This window comes from Trichechus manatus, unplaced genomic scaffold (assembly GCF_000243295.1).
Source record: "Trichechus manatus latirostris isolate Lorelei unplaced genomic scaffold, TriManLat1.0 scaffold00038, whole genome shotgun sequence".
Lineage (NCBI taxonomy): Eukaryota > Metazoa > Chordata > Mammalia > Sirenia > Trichechidae > Trichechus > Trichechus manatus.
In genome coordinates, this window is record NW_004443974.1 from 15,153,642 (window position 1) to 15,179,121 (window position 25,480).

The 25,480-nt window shown below is 39.4% G+C and overlaps 1 protein-coding gene across 2 annotated transcripts in view; it reads left to right on the plus strand.

Moving 5' to 3' along the window:
• Positions 1-25,480, plus strand: part of ABL1 (ABL proto-oncogene 1, non-receptor tyrosine kinase) — a 163,642-nt gene that overhangs the window by 97,101 nt on the left and 41,061 nt on the right. The window contains exon 1 of one of the 2 annotated variants that reach the window (XM_012555374.2): positions 11,949-12,181. The exons of the other annotated variant lie outside the window; for it this stretch is intronic. Coding sequence (XP_012410828.1) covers positions 12,103-12,181 — 79 coding nt within the window. The 5' untranslated portion in view covers positions 11,949-12,102. Of the gene's footprint in view, positions 1-11,948; positions 12,182-25,480 lie in introns of those variants that run through there. 2 annotated transcript variants of the gene reach the window in all.

Sequence of the window (25,480 nt, forward strand, 5' to 3'; positions counted from 1 at the left end):
TTTTTTTTTTTTTTTTTAATTTGAATTTTGTTCTACATTTTTCTCTCACTCTATCTGCGACCCTCTATTGTGATCCCTGCCAGGGCAGTTGGTAGTGATAACCGGCCACCATCAACTTGTTCTGGGCTTAATCTGGTGAAGGTTATGGTAGTTGTAGTCCATTAGTCCTTTGCACTAATCTTTCCCTTATGTCTTTGATCTTCTTCATTCTCCTTTGCTCCAGCCAGGATGGGACCAGTAGATGTATCTTAGATGGCCTCTTGCAGGCTTTTAAGACCCCATTCCCTACTCAACCACAGTCAGATGCAGAACATTTTCTTTATAGACTGTGTTACGCCAGTTGAGTTAGATGTCCCGCAAGATCATGGTCCCCAGCCCTCAGCCCAGTACCTTGGTCTCTCAGAGTGTTTGAATGTGCCTGTGAAGCTTCTATGACTTTGCCTTGGTCAAGCTGTGCTGACTTCCCCAGTATTATGTACTATGTTACCCTTTACCAAAGTTACTACTTACCTACTATCTAACCCATCTCTTTCCTCTCACCATCAAAGATTGTTTCTTTCTGCGTGGAAACATTTTCACATGTTTTTATAATAGTGGTCTCGTACAGTATTTGTTCTTTTGTGATTGACTTATTTCACTCAGCATAACACCCTTCAGATTAATTCATGTTGTGAGATATTTCATGGATTCATTGTTGTTCTTTATCGTTGTGTTGTGTCCATTGTGTGTATGTACCATAGTTTGTTTATCCATTCATCTGTTGATGGGCACTTAGGTTTTTTCCATCTTTTTGCTATTGTGAATAATGCTGCAGTGAACTTAGGTGTGCATATGTCTATTTGTGTGAAGGCTCTTATTTTTCTAGGATATATTCCTAGGACTGATGCTGAACATCTTTTCATAGACTTATTAGGCATTTGTATTTTTTCTTTGGTGAAATATCAATTCAAATCTTTTCCCCTTTTTAAAATGGGTTTGCGTATCATCTTATTATTGAGTGGTAAGTTCTTTATATTCTGGTTACAAGTTCTGTATCAGATATACGATAGAACACATTGATTTTTATCTTGCTTACACTTGTACCAGAGATTATGGAAAGGGGAAGGGACAGTTAATAGTAATAATAATTAATGTTTAATATATGAGTGTTTGCTATGAGCTGGATGCAAGCTAAGTGCTTCAAAGGATTATTTAAGCCATTTTCTCATTTTTTAAAAGTTCTAGGACTGTTTCAATTGCTTGTTCTTCAATTAACAGTTTTTAATAGAGGAAAAACAGTTGATTTTGGGAATTCTTAGATTTATGCAAGTTAGAACTGGTCTTTTAATGTTAGTTAGGATAGACATAGGGCTGTTACAACAGATCTAAAATACCAGCGGTTTAAGCTGGTAGATGTTTGTTTCCCTCTCCTCTAAGAGGCTGACATTAACAGTCCCTGATGGGTATGGTGGCTCCACAGGGTCAGGCACCTATTTTGTTACTCTGTCATCTTTAAGATCCAGAATGGTTACTTCAGCCATCAAATCCCCTTACAGGCAGTGGGAAGTGAAGAGGGGGAAAGGGAGGCATGACTATTTCTTTGATACCCCTAACCCAGAAGTTGCATTCATCACTGACCTAGAAGATCCACGTGTCACTTCTGTTCACATACCATTGGTTAGAACTTAGTCACGTCTAGCTACAAGAGAGGCTGGGAAAATTAGTCTTTTTTTATGGGGCACTGTGTCATCTAAGCCTTAGGGGGTTAAGGCCTAAAACCTAGGGGTTGAGGTCGAGAGAGGAGAACAAATATTGAGGGCCATTGTTGGGCTTGAGGGTTCCTATAACTGGTTCCCACTCATTTTTCATCAAAGAAAGTCTAGTTGATATGCAACTGGTGACCTAAACCTTATTGAGAAGTTAATTTTACTATTGTTTTAGAATTATACCAGGATGTTCTTCATGTGAAATAGCCATAAATATGAATTACTGTTGCTTGTTTTTGTTTCTGTGCCGTTGAGTCTATTTCAATACGTAGCGATCCTTTGAACAGAGTAGGACTGCCCTATAGGGTTTCATAAACTGTAATCTTTATGGGAGCAGATTGCCAGCTCTCTTCTTCAGAGCTGCTGGTGGATTCGAACTGCCAACCTTTCCAGCAGAGCTCTTAACCATCACACCACCTGGGCTCCTTTATTGTTGCTTCCCAAAACCAAACCAAACCCGTTGCCGTCGAGTCGATTCTGACTCATAGCGACCCTATAGGGCAGAGGAGAACTGCCCTGTGGGGTTTCCAAGGCTGTAAATCTTTACGGAAGCAGACTGTCACATCTGTCTTCTTCGGAGCAGCTGGTGGGTTCGAACTGCCTACCTTTTGGTTAGCGGTGGAATACTTAACCACTTCACCACCAGGACTCCTCTTATGGTGGCTTAGGGAATGTGAAAATAACTTAGTGATTACTTTAGATTTTGGAGTTGCTGTGTATACCAGCTGATAGGAAGGGTGGCAAATAAGAGGACGGCTTTTTCCAGGTCTGCGTTGAAAGCAAACCCTTTGTTTTATAGTTTTCAAGTGGCTGCAGGACCACGGACCTGTCCCTTTCCTTCTGACATCACCATAATGTCACTTAATGAGAGTTTTGTCTGTGTTAGCTACAGCAGTTCTTCTCCAGTTAATATGTACTTCTGGATTAGTATGCCAGATCTGTCGCTTTAAGGAAGAAAAAGTGAGGTACCATTTCATTTAGAGATGCCATTGCTTCTTTAAGAATAACAGTGATTTCTAACAAGTGTATGAAAGAACTATTCAGGCTCCATTTGCCCTTTGTGTATATTTAAAACCTTGACAACAAAACAAATTGATACTGAATGTTTTGAAGAAACAATCATTCAGGCTCCTTTAGTATATCATTTCTAGGTTTTCAAGCCTTGGTAGCAATTACCAAGAAATTTGCTTTCTCGGTTTCAGCTCTAGGCTACTGAGAGGATCCGAATACTGAGGAATCCTATATTTTTACAGCCCATTTCAACTGCCCCAGAGATAACTTGGATAAACATGGGCTCCTCCACATACCTCCTAATCCCTGCTGGGTCTTACACTGTGGGGAGGTTCAGACAACTTGTTTTCTTTCCCTTCTAGCCCTTCTCTCTACATTCCCCTCCAGCTGCCTTCTCTCCCCCCCTCTTTTACCCCCAAATGTAATGTGATCTCCTAGGCCTGGTCTGCTGCTTTTGCAGATTCTTGCAGTCTTAGAGAAAGAGAGGGGGAAAAATTAACCATTGCTTTACCAGTTTAAAGTTAACCAAACTTTAAAAGCCAAAAGTGAGGCTGCTGTTTCAAAACGAAAGTATTGCTTATGAATAGTCACTGCTTGTGCTTTTCTGTATCCATTGTTCCTACTCAGCGTGCTTAAGTTATCTTCTTATAAATCTCATTACACTTCAAGGTTTGAAGCCTTTAAGGTTTTTCAAAGTTGAGACACTATAATTTTTTATTTGTTTGTTTTGTAGCTGCCTTAATCTTTATTCAGTATTCAAATTAAAAACAAACAAACAAGATTTTCAGTGATTAAAGTACAATTCTTTGGGATTTATTTCAAAAGTTAACCAAAGTAAAGGGACAAAGATTTCACAAAAACATGCAAAACTTCTTTAAATTGAATTCAAGCACTTACAGCTTAATAAAAGTATCTTAAACTATTTTTGTTTAATAATGTTTCTATTTATAATTTAACTTTAAGGTACAGTGTTGTGACTGTATATAAGAATTCAGAGTGTAGTCTGTTTTCACCAGCAGCAAAATTAAGATCTGAGACTTGTTGTTTGCAACAAATTTTAAGTAGTTTTTCAGCCTGGTATCCTAAAACTTGCCTGTGAGTCAGAGTTGACTTAATGGCAACAGATTTGGTTTGTTTTTTTAGTATGTGTCATGTAATGGAAAGTAATCTTACCAGGGAGTTTGGAGATCTGGGTTCTTCTCTTGGCTCTGCTGCTAACTTGCTATGTGACCTTGTACAAATTATTTAACCTGTCTGTGCCTCAGTTATCTCATCTGTAAAGTGGGTAAAATAGATTTTGATTAAAAATGATTAAAGATAGAAGACCTGCATTTATCTCTGTTCCTACTCCAGACACCACTGAAATGACAATAAAAAGATTTTGTTTAAGTGTAAATGCATAAGGACGAAAGAACCCAAAAGAAGACAAAGTGTATAAGAAAGTTCAGCACATTTTTAGAAAATGGAAAAAAATCAAGAGTGGTGATAGACTTAGCAGAATCGAGGAAGCTGAAGCCTAACCTCTTCTGAGAAAGAGATTGATTAGAAGTGAGCTAATTTGCTCCTAAGAACCTGGGAGAAGCTCAGAAACTAGAGGCATCAGTAAGCAGGGAGTGAGGCTTGTAGCTAAAAACAGGGAGATCAATTGAAAGTCTGTAAAAGGAGTGATTAGATTCTTCAACCCTCCACACCCCCAACCCTCTGTCTCTTTCCCACCTGCAGGAGACTAGAGCTATTATATTGAGAAATTGAACACTAAAGGCTTTGGACTCGGGGGCATTACCCCCACCCGGGACTGGGTAAGACACTGGGCTAAAAACAGTGGGATAGGCAAGAGTGAATTAAAAAAAAAAAAAAAGTCTGCACACTGAATAGTGGGATTCCTAACCCTCTTCTAATACCTGTTAGCCAGGGCAGTAAAGAGGAGATTGGAAAAATCTCTTATTGCGGGGTGGGGCGGGGTGGGAATTGAATGGCCCTAGAGAAAAGCCCTACAGATACCAACATTTGGGGATTCTCTTGATGAAAGAATGAGCTCACCACCTCTCTTCATTGAAATCTATCAGTTGTTACGCCCCTTCCATGAAGACAGAACTTGCAGTTAGCTTTTTAGTGCTTCACTCATATATTGAATGGACAGCCAAATTTCTCTAGACATTGAAGAATAGTTTCTAACATGAAAGATAAAGGGTAAAACAAACAGAAAACAGGAACCTGGTGGAAATAAAGACAATGCAGGAAACAGCAGAGTTGAAAAAACTATTATTGTTTGCTTTCCTCAGAGCTATTGCAAACATCAAACAACAGAATGCTATTAAAACAGTAACAATCAGAATAAGAATGAGCTCTTTAGTATTGAAAACTTGTAGCTAAAATTTAAAATTCAACAGAAGACTTGGAAAGGAGTCAGTTTCAGAAAGCAAAAACATAAAGACAAAAAAGTAGACAATAAGAGAGAAAAGTTAAGGAAAACTGAAACTCAATCCAAGGGCTTTAGTATCCATCTGGTAGGAATTCCAGAGGGGTCCTTGGATGGTGCAAACAATTAACAGGGCTGCTCACCGAGAAAGGTTAGAGGTTCAAAAGGCCTGGCTATCTACTTATGAAAAATCAGCCGTTGAAAATCTATGGAGCACAGTTCTACTCTGACATACATGAGGTCACCAAGATTCCAAATCAACTCGACAGGAACTGGTTACTGCTTTTAAGAATTCTGGAAAGAGAAAACTGGGGGGACAAAATGGAGGGAAGGAAGCTAGCAGATAGAAAGAAAGTATAAGGAAAAAATTCAGAGTTTAGTGAAGTGAGTAGTTTTCCAGGGCTAAATGACTTAAATCTCTGGATTGAATGGGCCCTCTGAGTGCCTGGCATAATATATGTAAAAAGACTCATACCAAGCCATATTATTGTGAAATTTAAGAATACCAGGATTGTTAAAAGATTCTAATAGATTCCAGAGGGAAAAGCAGGTTATTGTATAAAGGATCAAGAATCAGAATGGAATTGCATTTCTAAACAAGAATACTGGAAACTAGGAGATAGTGGTGAAATGCCTTCAAAATTTATTGGGGAAGATTATTTTCTTTCTGGAATTCTATACCCAGCCAAACTGTCAAGGTAGAAGAAAGACATTTTTTAGACATCTATCTTCCTCCCTTCCTCCTCTCCACTCCCCCCGCCACCCCTCAGGAAGTTACTGGAGATAGACCCCAGTAAACTGAGAGAATAAGTCAATAAATGAAGTGAGACTTTTTAAAATGTATTTGAAAAAATATTGTTTGACAGATCTTTGAAGTATTTGGAAAAAATAGTAATAGGCACGTAGAAGACTAATCAAATGAAAAAAAAATCAGGCAATTCATATCTCCAAGATAAACAAAGTTTTGTAATAAAGGAAACATTAGTAGTATATTGTTGGCTAGCAGTGAACAATATTTACATGGTCATAGTAATGTAAACTCTGACTCTTGACTTAACCAAAAATTGTGATGTTACTGTTTTGGAGGTTGGGGGTGGTGATAGTATAATCCTACCATAAAAAGTTAATAGATAATGTGTAAAGCTGATGAATCCAGAAACAGCAATCTGAGTGTATTATTTAGAAATCTGAAGGAGTCTGCCTCTGAGGAAACAGCCTGCGGAATGGAGTCAGGGAACTGTTGTTTTTTTATTATAAGACTTTTAGTATTGTTTGATTTTTAACTATTAAACATTTGATAAAAATGTGCATAATACTAGTTTCCTTCTAGAGAAAAATTGTTCTAGCAGTTATGTTTAGACTTGTTAATTATAAAAATATAGTAGAGTCTTCCTATAATGAGATTTTCTAGAAAGTAGATTTAAGGCAGTTCAGATTCTAGATTGTGGATCTAAGGCAGTTTGGATTTGGCCCTTAACTGAAAATTGTAGCCTTGGAAATACTAAGGGGACTAACGAAAGAATCAGTGTCATCTGAAAGACAGTCCTATATGCAGCCTGCACACTAAGTACTGGGCCTGAAATGGTTCCCATTAAAGATGTGGGGGTGTGGAGTTTGGTTTTGCCACAGAGCTGTGGTTGCAAAACTTTGGCTTTAGGATTAAAGGTAGGACTTTCTGTGACATTTGAACCTTGGTTGTTACTCCTTCCACATAGCTAGTGTTTCTTTCCCTTAATAAAATAAATTAATTTCCTTGTCCCTTGGAAAACCTCCAGATTCTGCTTTCACTCCCTCAGACTGTGCTTTCTGGAATCATTTTCACATATCACATTTGTTAATTTTAGCTCTTGACTTAGTCCCAGTAAGACTTGGTCAGGAACACAGACCATCACCTGATAGAGTAATAGACCCCTTTTGGAAATAACAATAGTTACCATTTTTTGAGTACCTACTATGCATTGGACATTTTCCACACAGTATTTCTAATCTTCCTAACCCTGAGAGATACCTACTCTTATGACCAACCCCCATTTTGCAGATGAAAAGATTGAGACTCTAAGAGGTGAAGTCACTTGCCTAAGTCACCACAGTGAGTGGTAAACCTGAGACTCAGAACTAGGCTTGTGTGGTATCAAAGCTCATGCAGCTGCCACTGCATAGCCTCCCCCTGATGCCTGGTTTGCCCAGGCCAGATTCATCAGACCTTTGTGACCAGCAAGTGGAGCTGTCTTATTAAATAATTATGAACTTAAAGGGATGCATATGAGTCTTCATACAGTGGCAGAAATGGACGTGATTGACAAGATCTTCTTTTAAGCTCTCATCTTTCTTAGTTAGACATACACTGGACCCACAGAGCTAGAGAAACGGGCAATCTCTCACTAAACCGTGTTTGCAGAATCAGAGGAAGTGAACTTTGTTGGGATGTGCATGTGAAATAGCATGCACTTACCTCTCGATCTTTGCTCCTCCCCGCTAAAATTATTGGCTGAGCTGGGAACAGTGAAGAAGTCAGTCAGACTTAAGATCATCTGATTGAGAGGGGGGAGCCTCAAACCAGGCCTCATGTCAGATTCACCCATCACCCCTTTCCACATCTACTCCCCACCCCCTCATCCTGCTGCTCTGAGGTGGTGCTTCAGCATCCTGTATCTTTCCCTTGACCCACTTCTATTGGGGGCCCCTGCTCCTTTTTTTTTTTTTTAAAATAGAACCGAACTACAAACTTTAAAAAATTCAGTCTTTATCCTAAAATCTTCGGAGAAGAGTTCTCTTTTGATAACTTGTTCAAGAGTTACACATTTCTTAAATTCAGAAATTTCTTTCAAATGAATAAGTTTTAGAAATATCCATTCCTGTTTGTCCTATTTCAAGTGAAAAGAAGAGCCAATTCTCTTCCCTCTTCCAAAACAGTGGTTTTCAAACAAGTATGCACACAAATCATCTGGAGAGCTTGTTAAAATGCTGATCCCTGGGCCCCATTCCATATATTCTAATCCTGTAGGCCTAGAATGGAAACCAAGAATCTGTATTTTAAGCAAGCATCCCAGGTGATTCAAAGTAGGTTGTCTATGGACCATACTTGTAGAAACACTGCTCAGATACCTTAATATAATTAAGAACTTTTATTCTTTCTTGGAGCCCTGGTGGCACAGGGATTAAGAGCTACAGCTGCTAACCAAAAGGTCTGCAGTTCGAATCCACCAGCCACTCCTTGGAAACCCTGTGGGGCAGTTCTACTCTGTCCTCTAGAATCGCTGTGATTCTGAACTGGTGACAACGGGTTTTTAAAAATTTTTTCTTAATATCCATAATGTATTTTAAAATACTCTTACATAGCTCTGATCCTTTGAATTATTTTCTTTTAAAGACATTTTCCAACATGTAATAATTTTTATTTCATCTTCTGGTATTGCTCGTATTATCCACCTTTCACTTCAGTTGGAAATTATGTGATGTTTTGGGAAGTTCAAGAGCTTTGGACTTCCTAGCTGTGTGATTTTGGACAGATTATTTACTGCTGGCCCCCTCAGTTTCCTTACCTGAGATATGGAAATAAACGACACAAAACTCATAGGACTGTTGTGAGACTTAAGAGTGCCTGGCACATATTAAAACTAAACCCGTTGCTGTCGAGTCAATTCTGACCCATAGCGACCCTATAGGACAGAGTAGAACTGCCCCCATAGGGTTTCCAAGGAGCACCTGGTGGACTTGAACTGCCAACCTTTTGGTTAGCAGGCATAGCTCTTAACCACTACGCCACCAGGGTTTCTGCTGGCACATACTAGGGACACATTGAACAACCATTCCTTTCCCAAACTAAATGAGCTCAGAGTCTTTTTTTCTTTATTTGTTTTTTTTCTTTTAAAGTTAATGGCTTTTAGGTTTTAGGTTGATTAAAGGAAATCTTTCTTGGGCCTTTCTTCACTCTAGTAAGAAGATTGAGGCTGTCCTTTATTTGCTTGTTAAAGAATGCTTTTTGTATCTTGCAAGTAAGTTTCAAAAGCATAAAAAGCTGGCTCTGGAAATAATGAATAATCCAGGTTTGATATGGTAGTGTACAGGTTGATGATATTTTGAATATTCATTGCCATTAATTCTGAGTGTTTTGCTAAGCCTCATTGATGGCATGGTTTTATAGCTAAATTTTAAAAGATTTGGACATAGTTTATAAGCATTACTCGTTTTAAGAGGATATGAAGGTGACTTCATTTTAGACTCGAGCAGAATATTTGTAATAGTTATTAGCTTTTTAAAATAAAATTATATTTCAGTAAAAAGTGCAGTACACGCAGACAAATATCTGGGCCTGTATTAACCGAAACTATTCAAAGATATGGTTAAAATTGCAAAAATGCCTATTAATGTGTAATTCTTGGCATTAAGCTGCCAATTTGAATGGAGCTCTTTAAATCTGAAACGCTATATAATAACAGACAATGTTATATTTTTTAGCTTGTGTTGGTGTCAACTTTTTGAATTTTATTTTTTGCATTACCCTTGGACGTTCAAAAGTTTCAAAACGACACGAAACAAGTCAGTCAATAGACATTGCACACAGGCTGTCTAGCAGAATGACAGTGTCTCCCAGAATGTAGAAGGCATCCACAGTCACCACACTTGTCACCTGGTGCCCCTGCAGCCCTGTGTTTCAAAGTGATGGGAACTGTGTACTTCTCTGACCTGGTACCACAGCACGTGACCTACTCATTCTAACAGTAGATCTGTTTAGTTGAAGTAAACATAGATTTTGTACATCGATCAGAATTTGGCGGGACACTTCTGAAAGGTTAATGACACCATGGCTGAGAGTCTTGAATTTTTGTGTATTTTTTGGCAAACTTAAATGAAGATCTTGTTACTTAGTCATTCCTGGTGTACTAAAGATACTCAGGTTTTTGTCCATACGGGATAGTTACAGGATAGGCTAGAAAGTATCACAAGTGAGTCCTACTTTGTTTCTGGGGCTGATCACAGTAGTCAAGGTCTCTTAACCAAGACTTCCTCTGAAACATACGACCAGTTGCCTTTGAGTCAGTTCTGACTCATGGCGACCCCGTGTGCATCAAAGTAAAACTGTGTTCCATAGAGTTTTTCAGTGGCTGATTTTTCAGAAGTAGATCATCAGGCCTTTCTTCCCAGGCGTCTCTGGGTGGACTTGAACCTCCAACCTTTTGGGTAGCAGCGGAGCACATTAACAGTTTGCACCACCCAGAGACTTGAAACATGACAACCTTAGTTATTTGACCAGAGATATACATCTCCAAAGTTTCAGTTTACTTGAAATTTAGTTTTGGTGTGAGGGGGCAGCATAATCCATTGGTCGGGAGCCTGATACTTGGAGCCAGGTAGACCAGGGTTTGAGTCTTGCTGTGTCTGTTTACAGCTGTAGGACCCTGGGCAAGGTGCTTGACCTCTCTGAGCTTCAGTTTTGTAGTTGAAGAATTAGGATAATCTATTTTCCTCACAGGATCGTTGTGAAAATGTAATGCAGTAATGAAGGTAACATGCTTGTAACAAGTATCTGGCACGTAGTAAGATCTAAATACATGTTAGCTTTTATTATTTGTGTGCTATAAGATGAACTAAATTAATTTTTCTCCCTGTTGTAGTTATCTGCTATTATTTATTTAATAAACTCCTTTTCTTATTGTTATTGGAACTTATCAGATTTTATTAAATTATTTGTTATGATTGGGTTTCCTGTTTTCTACTGATCTAGATTACTGGTTTTGTGCCAGTAACACATTATTGTGATTATTGTTATTTTATAGTATTTTATAATGTCTATGATTAGCCCTAACTAGAGTTATAAAAAGATTTGAGCCCAACACCACGATGAAATGGATTTTTAACAATGGTATGGAATGGCAGTCACCAAAGGAATGGAAAACGTTCTTTGTTGAAGAAAACGAGGCAAAGAAGGAATGCACTTCTTGCCTCTGATGAATTCTCATTGTGGAAACTAAATTTCTGTCACATGTAATCAGAAATTATGTTTGAATTTGAACTCACACAACTCTTCTGTTTCTAGCCCTCTCCAAGTCTGGATGTATGATTTTACGAATCTGTTGCATATTTGTGTAGTTGTCATGTGGGTCTAAACCTGATTATTCATTCCTCAGACACCCATTGAGTAGGCCTTAATCACAATAAGCTCAGTGAGTATAACTGAGAGCAGGAGAGGTAATTCCAGAGGAATTTGCATTATTCACCAGCATTCTTAGTATATACAGTATAGGGTTTGCCTAGGCATAATAGCACAATGGAACTTGACCTTATGTGGGGCATGTTGAGGAAGTCTCATGTCACAATGGAGATACGAAGATGTTTCAAATGTGGAAACGGGAAAGCATGTGATCTGATCCCTGAGGGCAACAGCATTTCTCACTGGCTGAGTAACTCCGCATCTTTCTCTGGGTGTTAGGATTGTTTTTACCAACGTTGAGAACAACTCAGTGCTGGGCTTGCACTCCTCCTCTCCCCAGTAGAATAGAAATTGGCTACCAGATTGTTTTTGAAAGTGGTACTGTTTTAGGGCTGGGTTTTGCCCCTTGAAAACGCAGAAGAGAATCTTCGTTTACACTCGCTGTCTCGGGTTCTGTCTGTCCTTGACTCCGACCGGCTGCGCGTGGGGAGGGAGCATGGGGTGGGCGGCCCGGCCAGGAAGGGGTTAAGGGCCGGGGGCGGGCCTTCCTCACCGGAGCTCTAGGGCCCTTTGTTGGCCGTGTCCCGGAGCGGAGACGGGAGACGGACCGGGTGCGATGGCCGAGTCCGGGCGCGGTCACCCGTAGTGAGCGCAGAGCCCGGCCGGGGAGCAGGGTGGCTCCGGCCCGAGCCGGGTCCCGCCCGACGCCCGGGAAGCTAGGGAGAGCGGGCGCGAGACTGGACGCCGCCAGACGCGGACGCCTCCCGCACACGAAGATGTTGGAAATTTGCTTGAAGTTGGTAGGCTGTAAATCAAAAAAAGGCCTCTCCTCGTCCTCCAGTTGTTACTTGGAAGGTAAGTTCAGGCTCGGGCAGTTGGTAGTAAATTCTGAAGGAGAAGGCCTGCCACTGCTCGGCTTGTGTCTGGGACTCTGTTCTTAGGCCTTGCTTGTTCGCTTGCGCGCGCGCGGGCGCTCTCCCCCTCTCTAGCTTCCTTTCTCTTTCTTTCCCTCGAAAGTCCCTGGGCGCTGCTGGCCGAACGGAGAGAGTGCGTGCTGCAGCCCACGATCACTAACTCTGCGGAGTTTACGTCGTGATGGAGGTGTCATGGGAGCCGCCAACAGCGGGCTTCCCCGAGATAGTTTGAGAAAGTGAACTTCACAGACTATTAATGTTCTTGTTAACCTACGTCGTGTAATTTCTGCTGTTAATTGGGAATTAGGTGTCAAAAAGGTCGATCTGCGTTTGTGAAAACATATGATTTTCATTAAGTATCATGTACAAAGAGAACATGGCTCTACCATTTATGGATACAGAATTTCAAGTGATCTTTCCACTACCCTCCGCCCCCCCCCCCAACCCAATCTTATCTACAGACCATGAATAGGTCTTAGGAATTTTCTGTCTTTTTTGGGGGGGAAGGAGGAGAAATTCACAAAAGTTAAGAAGATATTTCCAGTGAGTCCAATAGAATACTTGGGAAAAAATCCTCATGTTAGGTTTCTTCAATAAAACTTAAAACCAGGAGCATTTCGCCTTTGCCTCCTTCCACCCTACGCTCCTTTTCTTCTCTAATCCCATTTATTTCTTTTCCTTTTTAAAAAAAATTATCAGCCCTAATAATATGACACTGAAAAAGTGAATTGAGGAAGATGATTGGTCGTCTTTTTTGTAGCTTTCAGGATGGATATGAAATTGATTGATTTGGGCACTGGTCATCCTCAGACTATTGCCTTCAGCAGAAAGGCTAACTGTACTTCAGAGATATAATCATGCTTGGATTTCTTTGTCATTTAGTAGTTAAAATAGGAATAGAACTGTAAAGCTCAGTTTAGAAGTAGTAGGATTTATGCTATAGTGCCATGAAGTTCTAATGGTTTTTCTGTTTCAAAATGAAATAGAAATAAACGGAAGCCTCGTTAATTTTCTAATCTACTTTTCTTTACCACTCTTTGAGTTGAGGGGCTGCCTGGAGTCACATATGCAGCTCAGACCATAAATTCCAGTGATAATAGGTGAAACCTGTTTGCTCTTCTTGCCATAAGACGTCTACCACGTTCTCCTTTCCTCTCTGGAATTCTCAGTGCCTCAGAGAAGGCCTTTCTAAATGGAGTAGGCTCATAGAAATTGAGCATTTGGAGGGAGGAGATGGTTTATTTGTCTCTAAAAGTTGGCGTCTTAGAGCCAAAATCATCTTAAGTTAATACGTTGCTTATTTTCCAAGTTGCTCAAAATTCTGAACACATTCTCATTTACATCTGTAACCAGTTAGTGTTAGGCATTATCATCTCCATTTTGCAGATGGATGCCTAAGGCAGAGTTGATGAATGGACTTTTATGACTGCAGAACTGGAGAAAAGTTTAGGTACAGCTTTGATGTGACACTGCTTTGTTTTCCTAGCAGTAAACGAGATTCAGTACATACCTGGTTGGTTAAATTATTGTTTTGGAAAAAAATTAATGTAAAGGATCTTGCTCCAGCAAACTGTGGTGTCTTAAAATGAATTGTCTACGTTCAAATCTTAAAAAAAAAAAAAAAAAACCCATACAGCATATTGCCTTGGGTTAAGGCTTTAGAAAGGTACCACTCTAAGAATTCTTTCTCGTTATGAGTTTTCCTTGTTTCACTGTTATGTTTAATTAGAGAATATAAATGGAATTACTGTTTTGTAGCTGAGAGAATTTAACAAACCTCAGTGGTCATTTCTTAAGGACTGGAAGTGCCAGTAATCTCTAGGGAAAAATAATTGCCAACATCAGGATAAGTAATCCAGCCTTTCCATTTTCACTGCCGTCCTGAATTAATCAGTCAGTGTTTCTTGACAACTACTTGGGGCTCAGGCATCCCAGGTCACAGAGAGTTAAATATGATCAAGTTTTCCCTTGTTCTATTAAAGAAGGTTCAGCTCTCAATCCAATTTGATCAAGCATGTTACCTGCTACCAGGCCTAGCTGTCACAGCAACAGTAGTATAAACATAAGAATTTTTTTTTAAATACTACTTTATTGTGTTTTAGATGAAGATTTACACAGCAAATTAGGTTTCCCTTTAACAATTTTTATATGAATTGTTCCATGCCATTGGTTACAGTTTTTACAATGTGTCAGCATTCTCATTATTTCCATTCTTTTTGCTCTGTTTCCATTGATTTAGCTTCCCTTCCCCTCTGTACCATCTCACGTTTGCTTTTGGGTAAATGTTGACCATTTGGTCTCATATAGTTAATTGTTTAAGAGAACATATTACTTATGGGTGATATTATTTATTTTATAGGCCAGTCTGTTATTTGACTGAAAGAAATAGCTTCAATTCCAAGTTTAAAGGGTATCATAGGACGATAAGTCGTAGGGGTTCATCTAGTCTCTATTGGTCCAGTAGGTTTGGCCTTTTTAGGAATTTGAGTTTTTTTCTACATTGTTCTCACATTCTACCCATTACTTTCTATCATGTCCCTGGTCAGAATGGTCGGTAGTGGTAGCTGGGCACCATTTAGTTCTTCTGGTCTCAGGTTAGAAGAGGCTGTCATTTATGTGGGCTGTTAGTCCCACGGACTAGTTTCTTCTTTGAGCCTTTGATTGCCTTCATTCTCTTTTGCTCTATATGAGTAGAAACCAGCAGTTGTATCTTAGATGACCTCTCAAACAAGCTTTTAAAACCCCAGACACTACTCACCAAACTAGGAAGTAGAACAGTATCTGTATGGCCTGTGTTATGCCAATTGACTAAGTTATCCCCGGAGCCTGTGGCCCTGGGCCTTTTAACCCAGTAAACCAATCCCTCAAGTTGTTTGAATATGTCTAAGAAGCCTCCATAACTGTGACAATGTTGTTTTTAGGTGCCATCCAGTTCATTTTCAACTCCTAGCAACCCCATGGGCAGAGTAGAACTGCCCTATAGGGCTTTCTTGTCTGTAATCTTTGTAGAAGCAGATGGGGCTGTGTCTTTCTTCCACAGAGCCGCTGGGTGGGTTCAAACTGCCAACTTTTTGGTTAGCAGCGAAGCACTTAACCATTTCGCCACCAGAGCTCCTTATGATAGATAACAGTTACTAAATGCTTATTGTGTGCCAGGCACTTTTTTAACACTTTACATGTTTTAATTCACATATTTTTCATGTTCAGTCTATGGTTGTTTCAATTTTATAGATGAGACAAGGCACCAAAAGATTTGGTAACTTGTCTAAAAGGCCTCAGAACTAGCAAGTGGTGGTGCTGGGATTTGAACCCATACTGTCTGGCTCCAGAGAGCCCACTCTTAGCCGGTATACCAGCTGTTATTATTTGTCTCCTTTAGAACTCGCTGTGGATATTAAAATGGTATTCTCAGAAATACCCTAAGTAATGCCTGAAATAAGAGTATTCTGTCTTTCTCTTCTAGAAATACTGGTAAAATGATTACCTTTGGAGTAGAATTAAATTTTTTTCAATGTATATAAAAAAATACCTGTACATGATAAATTCTAAAAGGGTACTTAGTGAAAGTAATTCTCTCTCATACCCAGTTTCCTTACCCAGAGGCAGTCACTCAGAAGTTTCTTGTGTGTTCTTCTAGAAATATTTTACGCAGATACAAGCATTATAACGTTTGAATTTGCCATCCAGCTTTGTGAAAATGTATGTTTAGCAGTATCTATTCACTTTGACCACATTTAGTTTTACAATCCTTGGTCCACATTGAACACTCAATTTTCTGACTGTTTCTTCCCCCTAGGGATGTGAAAGAAAACATGAACGTTAGCCACTTGAATTCTGTTTTACTTTTATTTGTTCATATGTTTGTATTTAAGTACATTGTGCATGAACACTACATAAATGTGTTAGTTCTGTAGTGTGGATTCAAAAAGTAATGTCTGTGAAATGAACTCTTCTTGAACTTTCAACATTTATTTTAAGGACTCTTTATTTAAGTGCTTCTTTTTAGCAGTTAACTTTCTGGTGACTGCTTTATGTGGCGCCAGCCACACACATACGGTTTTAGAACTTTTGCTTTACAGAAGCTTATACTATCTTTCTAAATATGCTCTCCTGAGATCATCAGATACCTCCCAGGTTTAGTAACAAAGAAAACTTAAGGCTGTTTCTGTAACCTAATAGAAAGTCAATCAGTCCTTTTTCTTTTGGATTATTCACATTATTGATTACTGATGTGGTGGGCCTTGGCACCGAGCTCTTGGTGTACCTTCTCCTTTAATTTGCATACAAACACTAAGAGATTTAGGTATTACTATAATACTTTCCCTATTTTATAGAAGAGGAGAAAGAAGGGCTCCAGTTCACTTTGGTTAGAAATAGTATTGAATTTGGAGCCAGGAGATCCCAGTTTTCCTCTGACCTCTCTGAGCTTCCATTTCCTTACCTCTGAGACAGATAACATCCTCTGTCCAGCCCCCCTCACAGGGCTGTTTCGAAAACCTGGGAGATGTATTTATACCAATATGAGATTCCTTTGAAGTGCCCTGTATCTCTACAGTTTTATGGCTTTCCCAAGTATTGTTAGGGTACCATTTTTATGTGTAGACAGGGCAACTGTAGAGCCAACCAGCCTGGCTCCAACTACCAACTGTGCTGCCTGCTGCCTGGTGATCTTGAGCAGGTTGCTCTCTGAACCTCAGTTTTCTCATCTCTAAAATAAGGATCATAATAGCACCTGCCTCGTTGAGTTGTTGTGAGATTTAAACGAGAGATTTTAAATCAGTTGTTTAGCACAGAGCCTGGCACAGAACAAGAGCTTAGCATATGTTAGCTGTTATTTTAAACAAATATTTAGCAATCTAAAATGTCGAGTTTGCCAATCTCTCTAATGGCTGAAGTGACGATAGAATTGAGCTGAACCCACCCACAGTTTTTCTTGTTAATGAAACAATTCATTTTCAAGTTTGTTTTGATGCATATAATTAATACTTCCTGTGCTTGGTTTTAAGCTGGAAAATATTTTCCCTTCCTCTGACCCTTTCTTACTCCAGGGTGAATATTTTCATTGTGGAAGGAAAAAATCCCATTGGTTCAGGGGTATTGACATTTTATATCTCCTTTCCAGAGACAATATTTCCACAAGCCCCAAACATGAAAACTGATAATCTCACACTACTTAATACCTTTGTGAAATCAAGTCATTGTATTTTTGCCAGTGTGGTCACTGATATGAAATAGGAACAGGAAAAAAATATCAATAGATAGGTTTTAAATACATATATATGTATATGTATTATGTATATATGTGTGTGTATATGTGTATATATATATATATATAAAAAACAAGAACTTAAGATCAAATGGGACATTGGAAGGATTTAACCTTTCTTCTGAAAATGGTAACTCATAATTAAACACACTGCAGAACCATTTATTAAATAAATTCTTAGATTTGATTTTTTTAAACTTCTTTTAAATGGGAAATTTTAAACCTGTATCAAAAGTAGGCAGCCTAATAAACTCCCATGTACTCATCACACAGCTTTAACAATTATCAAGTTATAGCCAATCTTATTTTAACTATATTTCCGTCCTCCCCCCCATTATTTTGAAGTAAATCCCAACAAGCTTAGAGATTGTTTTCTTCTATAGTAAAATTATGGTTTCAAAGCCATTATGAAGAATAGCTTACTAGTTACTTATTTTTGAGATTTTAACTTTCTTCTAAGATAATGAGAGTTGTTACTCTCCAAAATTGGTCTTAAAACTCTTCTTTCTTAAACCATACCATAGGTACTTTGTTATATTGTGCATGTTAGGTGGTGGTGATAGGGGAGACAGATGGACAGATAGGGGGAGACAGAGAAACAGATGGAAGGGAGACGGGGGTGAGGGGGGAGAGAGAACGGGATGAGACAGAGATTGAGAGACAAAAAGACAGGTTGAGGCAGGAAAAGGAAAACAAAGGGGACAGGGACAGAGGGGAGGGCGGGCCGAGAAAAAGAGACCCAGGCAGATGAGAAGAGAGAAAGAGCAAGATCATGAGAGAGGAGAGAAGCGCAAGAGACTGTGAGTGAAAGTGACTGACTGATGGACAGACAGTGGAGGGAGAGACAGAGAGAGACAGGTTAGTAACTTCACCTCTCTCTGCTTCCGTTTCCTCCCCTATCAAATGCAGTCATAGTAGAGTCTACATGATTGGGTGATGAGGATTCTATGCAGATAAAGTGCCTGGCACAATACATAGTAGCTATTATTCTGGCACGTTAAATTGTACAAATTTTATCCTCATTTCTCTTAAATTCTTTTTAGAGACCTAACCCTTATCAGTCTTATCAGTTCCCAAATTAAGCAAATAGCATTGTATAACGAATACCTTAAAATTGTATTTGTAAGCGGACCATGAGTGGAATTAGCTATTGCTTTTTGCAAAATACTTTCTTTTGTTTACCTTCAAATACCCACATAATGAGACATTCTGCGAAACTGCCTGCCTTTGGGTAGTTCAGTTACTCCAGTGACTCAGATCTAAGGTGACCTGTGAGTCCATGATGAAACATTAAAGGAGCACAGGAAGTGTGAAATGAATGCTTTCAAACCACCACATGCCTGACAGGCAGATAGAGGGGCTTTTCAGTCTGTTGCAGATGGCCTGTGACAGAATAAAAGTGCTTCTGTGGTTAGCAGGCTCACTGGGGACAGTTTGAATCAGTGACCCGCGCAGGGATACCTGGAATGATGGGAAAGTGTGTGGAGGCATCTGGGGATCTCACCATGCTACCTTAGGAGTCTGTAACAAATCCTGTTTCTTTTGAAAGCACAGAGAAATGTGCTTTGACTTTACACCTTTTTTTTTTTAAGGATCTTGGCCATGGTTTATATTGCACTTAAAAAAAAAAAAAATGAAATTCCTAGACCTTTATAAAGGTTTTCCCGGCCAAGTTGCATTTGTTTTTCACCTTTACTCTCTATCATTTCTGCTACTCTTATTACAAGTTAACAGATTATTAAGGCTCCCTTTTCAGTTGACTTAATGTTTTATCTTGTTGCTAAAGAGACAAGTGCAGAGTGTTCTACATATGAGTTCATTTTAACAAACACCAGGCAGTGCTGTATGCCCTGTGTTGAACAAGGCAGGTGCTGAAGATGCTGAGATAAAAAAAGACTTGATCTCTTCCCCAAAGGAGTTTACATCGTTGTAATTACAACAGTAAGAGAGGGAGTAATTGCCCTGTCATGCAGTGTGCTAGTGCCAGGCACACACAGCATTTGTGTAAAAGTACTTTGCATGCAGGATGCCATTGAGCCCAGCCTAACCACCCGACTTAAGTCGGTACCATTTTTCCCGTTTTGCAGTTGAGAAACTGAGACTCAGAAATTAAATAATGTCTTCAAGATACGGTGGTGCTGAGATTTGAGTAAGGCTTGTCCACCCCAGAGCCCATGCTTATTGTACTGCAAGTGACGTGTTGACACATTCCATACTATGTGATGCAGGGTAATAATAGAAGCAGACTCTCTAAGTACTCAAATGGAGTGAAGGGGGGGGGTAATTAATTGGGGATAAGAGGGAGGAAGTACCAGATAGAAAAGGTTAAATGGACGTGGTAAGGTCAGGAGGATGAGGAGTAGGTTGGGAAGGGCATTCCAGGGAGAATAAATGGCACTTGTAAAGGTACAGACAGGTGAGGCAGCAAGTTTGTGTAGGGGAAACAGCAAAGCTTGTGAGGAGACTGAATAAAGACCAAGGAGAGCAGGGGACAATGGTTCCAGACCCGGACCCTGAAGGACCTCTGTGCCCACTTCAGAAGCTCTGACTTTTTCTGTAGTACGGGTAGTAATAATAACCCCTACCATTTTTTGATGGTCCGTTACATGCCAGGAGCACAATGTCTCCCATGTTTTTTCTGCAAACTCCCAACTACCCTGCAAGGCACATGATATTTCTGTTTGTCAAAAGAGGAAACTGCAGTTTCCAGAGGCTTCAAACATTGCCCCAGGTGACACTGCTCGTAAATGGTGACAGACCATTGACCCGCAGGGCTCGCATGTTCTCTTCTGCCTCTCAATGGGATTTATAGCAGGAGAGTGACTTGATCAGGTTTGCATTTTAGAAAGATCGCACTGGCGTCAGTGTGGGGGTAGAATGTAGGGTGGCAGGGTCAAAGTCTGGGAAACCAGTGGGAAGTCAAGGGTGTGGTGGGGCATTAAAAGGACAGTAAAGATCAAAGATCGGAAAGAGTTGAGAGGAAAAATGGCCAGGGTGTGGGGTGTGAACTGACTGGAGTGAGAGCTAGAGGGGCAGTGAGGATTATCCCAAACCTATTCCTGGCACAGGCATGAATGACAGATATTCACGCGTGGTTTATAGGGTGTTGATACTCCATTTCCAGTAATTGTAGACACTGGCACTAAACCAAACCAAACCTGTTGCCATTGATTGATTCCGACTCATAGCAACCCTATAGAACAGGGTAGAACTGCCCCATAGGATTTCCAAGGAGCAGCTAGTGGATTCGAACTGCCAACCTTTTGGTTAGCAGCCAAGCTCTTAACCATCGTGCCACCAGGGCTCCTAGGTGCTTAGAATTCCTTTTAGTTTTTTGCATTTTGGTAGAGGGAGGGGGATAGGGACCATGTGTCTTCAGAAAGGTTAACGTTTGAACTGCTGATAGGGACAGGGTCAGGATGGAGGATTCTGTTTTTACAGCTGACTGGCTAAGAACATTATAATGTAAAATGAATGTAGGGGAAATATTTAAAACTTGGGCTAATTCAAGTAACTTTTTTTTTTTTTTTAAGTAGATTTATCTAGAAACCTATTTAATTTATTGCCTATAATGCCTTTAAGTAAAAAGTAATAAAAATGGATTTATCTAAAAAGAAAATTACATAATTCGAACTTCTCACCAATTCATACTGGCCGTTTCTAGGCTCCTCTCCCTGTAAGGTTGCTGGGGTTTTACTGAACCAAATTGAAAGACCCTTGGAGTCTGGGATAGAATTCAGGGGCTCCATGCCCTTGGATGGGAAAAAATTAAAGCTTTATTTTACTAAGCTCTAACTGAAATTTAGCATTTCCTTTTTTAAAATAAAAATATGTAACTACAGCAGTATTAGCAGAATGTGTGACTTAGTCACCAGTAGAAATCACAGATATTGTCATATCCCCTAACAGTTGAAGGTATCATTTACACTCATCAGGACTTTAAAATGGTAGTAGTTAGGTAGCGCAATGATTTAAGTGCTCAGCTGTCACCTGAAACATCAGCAGTTTGAACCCACCAGGGGTTCTGTAGGAGAAAAGACCTGGCAATCTGCTCCCATAAAGATTACAGCCTAGGAAACCCTATGAGGCATTTCTTCTCTGTCATGTAGTGTCGCTGTGAGTTGGAATTGACTTGAAGGCACACAACACCTGCCATTGTTTTTTAATACGTGAATAAAGAAGCTTATATTAATGCGTTAATAAAGAAGTACTGTATCACAAATCCATTAAAGTATTTTTATGACTATTTCAATATAATTAGTTTCCTTGCTAATCCTCTGTATTTTATTTTATGCATTTACAAACTTTTTCCTGAGGAGTCCCTGTGCTTCACCAGCGGGATCCACGGCATGGCACAGATGAAGAACCCTGCCTTGGTGGCCTCTGTGTCAGGCTAGCCTTGGATCTGCATGTCATCCTCCTCCCTTGCCAGGCACTATCTTGTTTATGGTCAGCCTCCTTTCTAACCCAGTGAGGTCTCCCTTTCAAACTCCTGGCCCTCAATGTCTGTGTTCTGTAATTTATAAATTAATCCACAGGCAGCACTTGTCATCTATTAGACTTTTGCTTTGAAGCCTCACACATTTTCATTAACTGTGTTTCTCCCACAAGATTCTCCACTCATTGGGAGTTGAGGCCAAATGATGATGTTTTGTGTCATTACCACCCTGCCCCACTCCCCAGCAGCTAACACAGTGTTTTAGGGTGCTGGGCAAATATCCAGCTGATTTTGTTCAGAAATGTGAAGTTAATGTGAAGGCTGTGCCTAGCTAAACTTTTTTTTTTTTTTTTAATTTTAAGTACTCTGGGAGTGTAAATTACACAATAAAGGACTGGGTAGAGTGTAGATAAAATGATTTTCATTAAGTTCAACTTGTGGGAAATAATATTTTTTCTCTAAGCTCATATTATAAAAAGTTGTATGAGACTATTATAAACTGACTTGAGAATAGTTGGAGCATGATCTCATCAGTTGGAACAGAGTATGAAATAAAACACGAACCCTTCCTTCTTTTTAGAAGAATCTGTTTTATAGATTTTTAAATTACAGAGATTCCTTGAACTAGAGGATAATAGTGAAGGACCCACAAAGGAAATAAGAATAAAGCAACAAGAGTTTAAATAATTAAGTGTGAGCAAAAGGAAACGGAATGTTTATCACATCTGACTCTCCCCTGCCCTCTTGTCCCTCTCTCACACTGAAATGTTGATGAGGATCTGAGAGCCCACAGTGTGGACAGTAATGACTGCTGCCTAGCTAACAACTCTGCCTTTCTAGAGGGAACCCTGACCTTGGGCAGAAATAACCAACAGGGAAGTGGGAAGCTACTGGGGATGTTTCTCCTGGAGGTGAAATCTTCCCTCCCCTTGGGACTGTGAAGTAGCCGGCCCCTGGAATTTATGAGAATCTACTTCCCTCACCGTTTGCAGTGTTGGATTGAACAGCAGCCCCTGGAAGTCTGGACCAGATATGCCATGTCGGAGAATCTTTTGTAAACATTTTTGATCAGTGATTCATAACTTTGAGAAAGGATTATTTTTTTATAAAATGATCTTTAAATTGTACTTTAAAGACCCAAACCATTTTCTTATTGTCCCAACAGGTTAATCATGCATAGATCTAGTGAATTTTGTGGCATTGTTCTTACTGGGAAAAAAAAAAAAATTATATTCTCATAGCTGGAGCCATAGCTTTTTAGAGGTTTAGAGGCATTTTTTAGATTTCACCATTCATGTGCTCAACTGGCTAATGACTTTTCCTGAGTTTTGTTGGTGGTTGGAAACCTTTTCATTAACAGGGCGAAATAACAAAATGGTTTTAAATGGGATTAGAGGCACTTTTGAAGAAACAAATCTTTAATATACTTAAAATATGACTCAGAAAGAATGCTACAGAAAATGTTCACTACAAAATTTAAGAATAACAACAGATATAAAAATTTATTTTCCAAGACTTTAACAATAGCCAAAGGATCCACTGGAAGAACAAAAGAGGAGAGTTATTTTAGGCATCGTTTTTGAATGAAGCCTTTGGACTTCTTTCAGGGGTATAACTTCCTGACAGTGGTACTTGCAGAAAGTTCATGTATTAAACAAGGAAGATTTAAGTACATTCTGCAACTTTGGCCTCCTAAGCTGTGATCGTTTTAAAGGTTCACGAGCATAGTTCATTATGAAATGAAGCAAGTAATTTGGCATTTATACATTGTGAGTCAATTTTGACATCAGCCTGGATTGGGAATTGACTGGAAGGTTTTGGTGTTGGATTGTGGCTTCAGTTCTGTGTCTTGATCCAGAGGCATGCATGAGCAATACTTCCCTTTGGGTTTTGGCCATTAATTTGTGGAATGAAGCAAAAACTGGAAAGGAAAATCAGAGGGACTGCCTTGGATTTCCTGACGTCCTGTTGAATCAAAAAGTAGTGGGAGGCCCTTTCCTGCCTAACAAAGACCTCATCCCCTTGCATAAAATTCGCAGCATCTATCTACATTTTAGGGACAGCCCCACTTTAACCCATATTTCAAATTAATGGTCACCTCTGGGTGAGTCTGCATTCTGCTGCTTCCAGGTGTTTTCTAGGCCAGTTCCCCTGATTATGTAACTTTGATCAAATCCAGATGCTACAGAATGTTTTGATAGAAGAGGTCAAATGGCATTTCAAAAGAAAGGCATTTCTGTATTCATGACTTTGGTTTAATTTCCTGTGTGGACCTGGTCTGCCAGAGTTGTATGTTTGTGGCCATGAGGTTGGGACACTAAAAGGAAATGCACAAATACTTTTTCAGGACAACTTGAAGAGATCCTCCCCCGCCCCCGTGCTTTTTCATGTTATCAATTGTGTGTCAGTTGGCTTCTATTTATGATAACAGTTTTTCTGTTTTTGTAATTGTTTTCTGCTTATAAAAGCAATCCATATTCATTGTGAGAAATATGCCAAAATATAAAAAAGTATTTAGAAAATTAATAATACTTGTAATCCCACCTCTTTAAGTTAACTGCTGTTTACCTTTTAGTGTAGTTCCTTCTGGTCTTTTTTCAGCTTTTACAAAGTTGGAATCAGGCTGTATGTACTGGGTTGTGATGTAAACACTTAAACAATATATTATTATGAGCATATTCCCAGGCCATTAAATATTTTTTCCAGAAAATATTTTGAATGGTTTTATGAATATATTCTATTTTACAGATGAACCATAAACTAACTTATATTGTTTGGTATTTTTTACTTTTAGTACTGTTATTTAAAATCACACTGCAAGACCCACCAGTGTATATAAATCATTGTGTGCATCTTTTGGGATAAATTTTTAGAGGTAGATCAAAGGTTATAAAAATTTTTAAAGATTCTCAGTTTCTATTTCCAGTTGCCCTCCTAAAATGTTGTAGCAGTTTATACACATACTACTACCATAGAGAGTCCCTGGGTGGTGCAAGTAGTTAAGCGGTCGATTACTAATCAAAAGGTTTGAGGTTCAAACCCACCCAGAGGCACCTCGGAAGACAGGCCTGGCAATCTGCTTCCAAAAACTCACAGCCCTACTCTGCAGTTCTGCTCTGCATCCATGGAGTCGCCATGAGTCAGAATCGACTGGACGGCAACTAACAACTTCTAGCATTGTCTGAGAGTGTCTGTTTCATTGAAATCTTATCAACATTGGCTGTTGTCCTCAAGAAAATGTTTCTGCCAGTTTGACAAAGAATGTGCATTCCTTTGATTACTAGAGAGGTTAACATGTTTCATGTGTAATGGTCATTTTAATTTTCTGTGGGTTGTTGATGTTTTTTGTTCATTCTTTAATAGTGAAGGGATTTATCTTGTTGATATGTAAAGAATCCTTTGCCTGGTAGTTGTACTTAATATAATGACAATAGGAGCTCTTTTGACTAGCTTCCACTTAACAGACTTGCTTACTGACCTGCACTGTCCACTTCTTCATAAAACATACCTCCCTAGCGCACATGTCGCATGGGATA